Genomic DNA, 9,069 nt, shown 5'->3' with positions numbered 1-9,069 from the left:
CCCCCCCCCCTCCACCCGGTGACCCCATGAGCCCATTCCTGGCGCAGGCCAAGGGGAGGCAGAAGCGGGTGAAGGCGGTGATGGACTGCAAGGGAGACAAGGCGCGGGAGCTGACCTTCTCCAAGGGGGAGGTGATCGTGGTGACGCGGGAGGAGGACGAGCAGAGCTGGGTGAGCACCACGTGCCCCCTCCCGACCCCTCTCCCCCCCACCCCAGCTCTCCTTGCATTCCCTTCCTTCTGGAGCATGCTGCTGGGTGATGGATGGGTCCCCCTGCCCGCTCTAGGGGAGTCACCAGGGTGACATGTCTCTCTCCCTGTGATGCACAACGTGATCCCCCCACCTCTGACCCCCCCCCCTCTTTGCACCCTCAGGTCGGCTTCATTGAAGGTGACGGCTCTCGCACCGGTGTGTTCCCTGCCAGCTTCGTGCACCTCCTGCAGGACTGACCGCGTCCCCATCGCCCGCTCCGTCCCCATCCCCGTGGGGTTGGTGGCACTCGGGGCGGGCTGGTGGCCGCCCTCCGTCCCCTCTCTGCTGCCATCCCCTCCACCTGGCATCGGGTCCGTGACACGGGACCGTGCTGGACGCTGCCCTCCAGGGGGACTTGGGGACCCCCGCCGTGGGAAGATCCCCCCTGGATGGTGGCTTTGGAGGGCCCAAGGGCTGCCACCCCCCGTGCAGCCATCGGGCAGAGAACGGACGCGCTCGCTGCACTGGTGGCATAAGGCTTCAGCTCCTTGTGCCACGCTGTCCTCTGTGGGCTCAGCCCATCCCAGGGCTGCAGGGATTTGGGGCTGGGCGCTGCCCCTCACCTTCCTTTCCCGAGGGGGAGGGGGGACACGCAGTCCCCCCCCGTCCCCATCCTGCTGGGGTCAGCTGCCGTGTGCCACTTCTGCCACAACTGTGAATTGTTTGGGTTTGGTAGGAAACAAGATAAGGCTTTTCTCCATCATTTTAGGGATTTGAGGAGGGGGGGTTGCAGCTACAGCCTGCCCCCTCCCCACGGTCTCTGAGTCCTCCAGGGCAGCAGGGCTGGGAAATGCCTAAACTCCTCTCCAAAACCCCTACCCACGTCCTTTGGGTGGAAGGGGCTGCACTGCAGAGCTGTGGCCCTCCCCGGGTGGGTGCTGGTCACCGCCTGGCCATGGGGGGCTCAACGGGGGTGGGGGGGAAGGGAGGATGTTCTATGGGACCCTTCTGCAGCCACTTTCTGGGACCAACGTTCCCTCGTCCCCGTGATTTATCCTCATCCCCATCGTTGTGCGTCGGACGTTTCATCTCAAAAGAAACAGAACTCTTTTGTTTTTATTCATTTGTTTTTCACCTTTTCTCTCTCTAATTTCTAATAAAACCATCGTTGTTTTGGTTTTTTTTTTTTTACAAGAGCCCGATGTGCAATCCCCATCTCCCCTGTTGGAGGGCAGGGGTGCTGGGTGCCCCCTCCCACCCCCCCGGCCCCAGGGATCCCCACTGGGGACAAGGAGGGGTGGCAGCAGGGAGCCAGGGTGCGCCAGGAGCCCCCGTGGGTGGCTGAGTCCCCAGTGCAGCAGCATCCTTCCCTCCCTAGCTCCCTGCTCTGCCTTTGCTCAGTGGATGCGCTCTGGGCCGTGCAAACCCCGACAGCGCCGAGCTGGGGTGTCCCTGCAGCTCAGCCCCAGCCCGCGGTTCATTGGAGACCTCGGTGCCGCAGGACAGCGGTGCCGTGGGGTGAAATCCAAGAGCTTCCCCACCGTGCAATGTTTGCAGCAAGTTGCATCAAGCCTACGTGGCTCCGGGCAGCACCGAGGCCACGTCCCAGTGCCGTCCCAGTGCCCTCCCAGTGCCATCCCTGCATTCCAGCACCTCCCGGAGCCCCCTGAGCCTCCCGACCCCGAAGGGCGCAGTGTCCCCATTGCATCGCCTCCCCCCAGCGCTGCAATCTTTGTCCCTCTCCTGCTCTGGGCTATATTTAGCCCTGCCCCGTGCTATTTCGCTTGCCTGGCAGGAGTTTATAACTGGCCGGGACAGCCACACCTCCTTTCTGCTTTCCTCCCTTGCTTTCCTTCCTTCTCTTTTCCCCTTTTCCTCTCCTTGCTCCGCTCCGTGCCCCTGCCCCATGCCCGCTGCGCCCACCTCGGACCCACACCGCTGCCACCAGCTGCAATTTGCTCCCACAACCGCCGAAGCCTGGAACATTGGAAACCGCCGGCATGGGGCCTGCTGAGGAGCTGGTCCGGATTGCCAAGAAATTGGATAAGATGGTGGCCAGGAAGAACACGGTAAGGCAGGGAGGGCTGCGCGTGCAACGTTTGCACACGCGTGCATTCGTTGCACGTATTGCGTTTTTGCACGGGTGTGCAATATTTGCACACGGGCGCGAGATTTGCTTGCCTTATTTGCATGCGTGTGTGATCTTTGCAGGCCTGTGCGGGCGTGTTTGGAGGGTGCAGCAAGGTTTGGGATGGGGAAGGGAGGAAAAGCACAGGCTTCCCCAAGGTGGGGTGGGAGGAGGAGGAGGAGGAGGAGGGAGCTCTGCTCTGTCCCCATGGCTGTTGCTCACAGCACAGGGAGCACGGAGCACCCCGGCGTGCTGCCCAGTCCAGGTCTGTGGAGATGGAGCAGGCACCCATGGGTGCACCCCGTTGCATGGGGATGGGGTGTTGTGTGTGGGGGTCCTGGGTGAGGGCTGGCGGCTCTGGGCACCCCTTGGTGTGGGACCAGTGTGGGTGACAGGTGCTTGGAGCCCGGCCACCAGCACCCAGTGTGGGTTAGGGCTGGCACCACGAGCTCAGCCCTGTGCAAAGGAAAACTTGATAGGGGGTGGGAGCAGCCCCCCCAGCACCCCAAAAACAGCTGTGCCTTATGCAACCGTGCAAAGGGAGGGGGCTTCCATGCAGCCTGGGGGATTCGGTGCCAGGACTCAGCCCCGCTCCCTGTGCACCAGGTGAGGATCCGGTGGTGATCCAGTTCCATGGGAGGGGGTGGAGGAATGGAGGAGAGCCCAGCCCTCAAGGTTAATATTTGACTGTTCCAGCCGGACTTTGCCCTGGCAAGGTGCACGCTGCCCTGTGGGGCTCATGGCAATGCCATCCTCCCAAAATTCCATGCTTTTAGGGATGCTAAAAATGCAACAACTCCGACTCCACGGCAGCCACATGGGCAGTTTGCTCTTCCCTTTGCAATTACCCTTCTCTGCAGTTTCCCTTGCTGGGAATGACCCCATGGCTCACGGGTGACCCCTGCCCAGCCTTGAGCTGTGGTTCCAGCCCCCCAACCCTCCTGCTTTACCCCACTTTGGGGAGGGGACAGAGCTGGGTCATGGCGTGGGGATGTCCCCTGTGCTGGGAGCTCTGAGCAATACAACTCCGCCATGCTACCTGCACCCTCCATCTGTTCCTGCAGCTCTAAAAATACCAGGGAGGAAGATGACCCCATGCAGAGCTGTGCTGGGATATATATAACCCCACAGGCTCCGTGTACCCGAGGGCCAGGCTGGGAACCTGGTGACATGTGGCCCTTGGGGACGCACCGCTTTCCCCAGCCCCTCCCATGGGCATGGGTTTGGGTTTGACGGGAGCATCACTGGTGGTGGGTGCATGGTCCTGTCCACCTCAGGGTGTCCCCACTCTGGTGGCAGCTCCTCTATGGGTCTTGTGTCCCCCTCCCACTGCAGGAAGGGGCTCTGGACCTGCTCAAGTCTCTCACTGGTTACACCATGACCATCCAGCTGCTGCAGGTGAGAGGGGCCGGGGGAACATGGGGGGGCAGTGATGCTCATCCCGGCCCCGCCACCTGGGGAAGGTGACCCTACAATACCCGTCCCCAGACCACGCGCATCGGGGTGGCCGTCAACTCGGTGCGGAAGCATTGCTCGGACGAAGAGGTGGTGGCCTCAGCCAAGATCCTCATCAAGAACTGGAAGAGGCTGCTGGGTGAGAGGGGCAGAAAGCCACCCCCAAAATGCCCCTGGGGGGCCCCAGTGCCCCCAGCCCTATGTCCCACACCAGGGTGAGGTTCGGTGCGTGCTGTGCCCATGACCCCCACTCCATCCCCAGAGTCCTCGACCCCCCCAAAGAAGGAGAAGGACGCAGATGGGGAGAAGGAGAAGAAGGAGAAGGAGAAGAGGTTGGATGTCCCCAGTCCCAATGAAGGGGCAAACCCCCACCCGGCGAAGCACCCCAAGAGCCCGGCCGAGAAGCACAGAGAGAAGCACAAGGAGAGGTGTGGGGTTCAGTGCAGCGTGCAATGCAAAGAACCAGCATTTCCCATTCCCTGTGCCCAAGAGGGGGCTGTTCTGGGGCTGCTTGCTGAGCCACCCCCACTCTCTCTGTCTGCAGGAAGCCCAGCAAGTCCAGCTCCCACGCAGCCCCCCCAAAGGGCCATCCCACTGACCCCAGCCAGGAGAGGTACCCACCAACCTCCCCCTGACTGCAGGGCACTCTGGGGGGCTGGGACCCAGCAACATGGGAGTGCTGGGAGCCGAGAGCATCCCCTCATTTCCTTTGTGCTTTGCCACGAAGGGAGCCCAGCGCCGGGCGGAGCCCCACTGCATCCTTGAAGAAGTCACCTCTGGATGGCAAGAAGGAGAGGTGGGGGCCCTGGGCTGGGCAGGTGGGGCTCCGGGCCCACTGCTCAGTCCCTATTGCCATGCACTGACACTGGGCTGCTCCTGCCAGGAGGGACTCTGCCGACTCGCGGTCCTCAGCCACATCCTCCTCTTCCTCCCCGCAGAAGAGACCCTCGGGGGAGAGGTATGAGGGGGGGCACCCCCAGCTCTGCAGCTCCCAGAGAAGGGCTCAGGGGTGGGCACGGTGGTGGCGGTGGCTGCTGGTGCCAGCATCCCTGTCCCTGGCACTGCTGGGGATGCTCTGACCATGGGACACGCTTTGCATGCCCCATCACTGGTGTCACCGCTGCCGTCCCCCCCCACCCCCTGTGTCACCCCCAGGAGACCCTCGACGGGTGCCAACCCCTCACCAGCTCCCAACAGCTCCCGGCGCAGCTCCAGCGACAGCAATGGGGACAGGTAGGATCCATCTGGCCCCCAACCATGGGACTGCCGTGCCCCCAAGCTGCGCGGGACCCCAAAACCTCCCCGTGTCCCCGCAGAGCCAACAGCAGCAAGGGCAAAGCAGAGACCCCGCGGACCCCCGGCAGCCCCCCCTTCTCACCCAGCATCTGCCTCCTGCCCCCCTGCTACCTGACTGGGGACTCCGTACGGGACAAGTGCATCGAGATGCTGACGGCTGCGCTGCGCATGGACGGTGAGCGGGGCAGGGTGGTAAGGGATGCTCGACCCCAAAGGGGTGGAAAAGGAGGTGCCTGGGGGTCTTGGGTGAGGGCTTTGGGTGCGGTCATTGGAAGGAGAGAAGCTTTTAGAAGGACAAGCTGGGGGCAGAGCCCAGGGTTTTGCCGCTTTGTTGGAGATCTGTGGGTGCAGGATGAGGCCCTTCTGGTTCCAGCCCCATCTCCACCCCTCTCCTCTCCATGCAGATGACTACAAAGAGTTCGGCGTCAACTGTGAGAAGATGGCATCCGAGATCGAAGACCATATCCTTTGGGGCCCCCGAGCTGCTGCTGCTGCGGGGTCCTGGGGTGGGGGACAGGGACAAGGTGGTGGAAACAGGGACAGGGACGGGGTGAGGAGCGCTGCCAAGGCCTGCCTGGTCCCGCTGCCTGCAGAGGGAGCCCCGAGCCCGCACTAAAGGCTGATGCTGATCATCCCCAGCCTGCTCCATCCCATGGGCTCCTGGGACCTTGATGCTGCGTCTCCCCAATCCCTCTGCTTGGGGACCCATCTTCCTCCTCGGGGAATGAAACCTGCGCCCCTTCCCAAGCCCAAGGCATCCTTACTGCTGTGGGTGCCAGGTTCTTGTCCAGCGCAGTGCCCGGGCTGTTCCATGCTGCTGGGACAGAGCCACCTCCTGATCACCCCCAACTTCACGCTTTGGGGTCCCCCCCTTGGCCACGATCAGCCCCAGAGACCATTCCTCCACCGAGAATTTGATTTCCTTGACGGGCCCCACATATCTTCCAGGAGCTGAAGAGCACAGACATGAAGTATCGCAACCGGGTGCGGAGCAGGATCAGCAACCTGAAGGACCCCAAGAACCCCAACCTGCGGAGGAACGTGCTGTGCGGGGCCATCGCGCCCGCCCTCATTGCCCGTATGACCGCAGAGGTGAACAGCGCTGTAGGGTTGAGGATGGGGTGCTCGATCTCCTGGGTGGGTTTGAGTCCCCTAGCGAGCACAGAGAGCGGGATCAGGTTGGATGTTAGGAGAAACCCAATGGCAGTGCACTGGAACAGGCTGCTCACGAAGGTGGTGGGATCACTGTCTCTGGAGATGTGGCAGCTGGGGTCATGGTCAGCGGGTATGGGGGGAGGTTGGGTTGGGTTGGTCTTGGCCATCTTGGAGGTCTTTTCCAACCTGAATGACTCCATGATTCTATGAGTGGCCATGGTGGGGATGGGTTGACGGTTGGACTTCATGACCTTAGCGGTCTTCTCCGACAGTAATGATTCTCTGATCAGCCCAAATCCTGCAGAGATGAAAGGATGAAGGCCCAAGGGAGTCGGCACCCATGGGTGTTGACCAATGGGTGCTGACCTGGTCCCCTCATGGCAGGAGATGGCCAGCGATGAGCTGAAGGAGCTGCGCAATGCCATGACCCAGGAGGCCATCCGCGAGCACCAGATGGCCAAAACGGGCGGCACCGTCACCGACCTCTTCCAGTGCGGCAAATGCAAGAAGAAGAACTGCACCTACAACCAGGTGAGCCCCAGCACGCCGCAACCCCAGGGGACCCCAGCCCATAATTTGGGGGAATCGTCGGTGGCTGCTGACCCGGCCACCCGCTCCCTCTCCAGGTGCAGACGCGCAGTGCCGATGAGCCCATGACAACGTTCGTGCTGTGCAACGAATGTGGGAACCGCTGGAAGGTGCGTACCGGGCGGGGAGGGGGCTCAGGGTGCCCCAAACCTCTCCTGTCCCATCTTAGGATGCTGGTGCCCCTCGCTCCCCCCCAACCCCATTGTGGGCACTGGTGTGGTTCCACCGCCATGTGCTCACCGAGTGCTCCAGGACCCCAAAGTGGGGGTGGCAGGGCCCCCCAGCACCACCCAGGAAGGGGGCTGGCTGCACCCCAACCTTGGGCTCCGCTTCCCTTGCAGTTCTGCTGATGGCGCCCAGTGCGACTCGAGGGGGCGTGGCGTGGACAGGACGTGGTGACAGAACATTGGGGTGGGAATGAGGGAGCGATGGGTTGGCCTCAGCCCTCACTGCTCCCCATCCCATTGCACTGGGTTCCCTAGTGCCTCCCACTGGTTTGCTCAGGACGAACCCAGTGAATTTGAGCCTTTTGCACGGGGAGCCTGGATCGGTGTGGTTTGGGGGCAGGAGGAATGCTGCCCTATGGATGTGGGGCTGGGAAAGGGCCCCAAGCCTTTCCTTCTCCTTGTCCTACTGAGTGCTATGGGAGGACGTGGAGGGTTGGTGGCAGTGGTGTCTGGATGCTGGTGCCATGCCATCGTGTCCCTCCGCTCTATGCCACATGGACTGTCCACCCTGCACTCCAGGAAAGAAGAAAGGATGGGAGGAGAGGAGCAGAAAGAAAGCTTCCAGCTATGGCAATAAAGGCACGAGCTGTCTGTAGCACCGAGTGCTTTCTGAAGGGGGGGACCAGTGCCTGTGCCTCAGTTTCCCCCAGGTTGCTCCTCCATGATGGGGAGGTGATGTGGGGCTTGGCTCTGCACTGGGTTTGCACAGCCAGGGATGGGGGTCTCCATGGGCAGAGTGTGTTGGGGAGGGAAAGCACGTCCCCCAAAGGAATTCAAGGGAGTTTATTCCCAGATTTGGGTGCAATTACCCCCTTCTCCTGCACGCTGGTGGTTTTAAGAGGGGTCACGCACCTCCACACCCCTGGCAAAACACCTTGGGCTTCGGTACTCGTTAGCATACCAAGGTCATTAGCGAGCCAAGAAGGCAATTATTTCCACTTGCAAAATGTGGCTGCAATGAAGGAATACGGCGGATGAATAAAACATCAGGGCAACTACCAGCACTGCAAAAAGGTCCGAGCGACAGCAGAGAGAGCGCAGCCCTGCATTGCTGTGCCATGGGCAGCAAAGCCCCGGCGCCCACCTGCGTCCGTCTGTCCCGCAGCGACACGAGCGTGTGTCCTGGCATTGCCCGGAGGTTGGGAACAGGTGATGGATTTATTGCTCTGCTCAGAATTCTCGTGCAGAGCTGTAAATAGCCACGGGCAGCTGCTGTGGGAGCTGCTGGTTGCAGGGATGTCACCAGGCAGGGGGGCAGTGAGGGTCCTTCTGGGCATGTGCAGGGGTTGACGCGGCCTCTGGGTGGCTCTTGGGGGTGGTCTCAGGGCTGAGCCTCCAACCCATCCCACGGGGAGGCCACACACACCTTCATGTGCTGGAAAACCCAGTGCCCAACTGCGGGTGTCCAAACCGATGGCATTTGGGATCTGATGCTTGAGGTCTGTGTCACCCCCTGACGCCATGCAGGTGACATCCCCAGGGCTTTGCTCACACAGCTGGCAGCCCCCCCGGCCCGCTCTGCAACCCCCAGCCTGCTCAGGAGGAGCCAAAAACACATTGAGTCCCCCCCCCAGGGCTGCACCTGCAACATCCCACTGTGATGTACATCAAGGCCCTGTGGCTCTCGAAAAGCACCTCTACGGCACCCCTCCCTCCACACATCCACCCACCCACCCATCCATTCTTCCATCCATTCATCCCTCCACTCATCCACTCATCCATCCATCTGTCCATCCCTCCCTCCCTCCATCCATCCATTCATCCATCCACACATCACTCCATCCCTCCATCTGTCCATACATCCATCTATCCCTCTCTCCATCCCTCCTTCCATCCCTCCCTCCCTCCATCCATCCATCCATCCATCCATCCATCCATCCATCCATCCATCCATCCATCCATCCATCCATCCATCCATCCATCCACTCCACCATCCATCCCTCCATCCCTCCATCCATCGACCCATCCATTCATTAATCTCTCCATCCCTCTGTTCATCTCTCTGTCCCTCCATCCACCATCCCTCCCT

General features: G+C 61.6%; 1 protein-coding gene and 1 long non-coding RNA gene across 2 annotated transcripts; both read left to right on the top strand.

Annotated features, from left to right (window-relative positions):
• Window positions 23-1,373, top strand: LOC110387469. Its single transcript, XR_002432532.1, has 2 exons — window positions 23-170; window positions 374-1,373. It is a non-coding gene; the product is annotated as an uncharacterized LOC110387469 (long non-coding RNA).
• Window positions 1,846-7,635, top strand: TCEA3 (transcription elongation factor A3). Its single transcript, XM_021375614.1, has 14 exons — window positions 1,846-2,260; window positions 3,655-3,717; window positions 3,808-3,913; window positions 4,037-4,202; window positions 4,319-4,387; window positions 4,502-4,570; window positions 4,658-4,732; window positions 4,930-5,007; window positions 5,091-5,245; window positions 5,475-5,531; window positions 6,008-6,162; window positions 6,610-6,756; window positions 6,852-6,923; window positions 7,155-7,635. The coding sequence occupies exons 1-14, from the start codon at window positions 2,192-2,194 to the stop codon at window positions 7,161-7,163; spliced, it is 1,290 nt and encodes a 429-aa protein (XP_021231289.1). The 5' UTR covers window positions 1,846-2,191; the 3' UTR covers window positions 7,164-7,635.

Source organism: Numida meleagris, chromosome 22, assembly GCF_002078875.1.
Source record: "Numida meleagris isolate 19003 breed g44 Domestic line chromosome 22, NumMel1.0, whole genome shotgun sequence".
NCBI classification, from domain to species: domain Eukaryota; kingdom Metazoa; phylum Chordata; class Aves; order Galliformes; family Numididae; genus Numida; species Numida meleagris.
The sequence above is the reverse complement of the archived record's forward strand: the minus strand, read 5'-3'. Positions and strand labels throughout refer to the sequence as shown.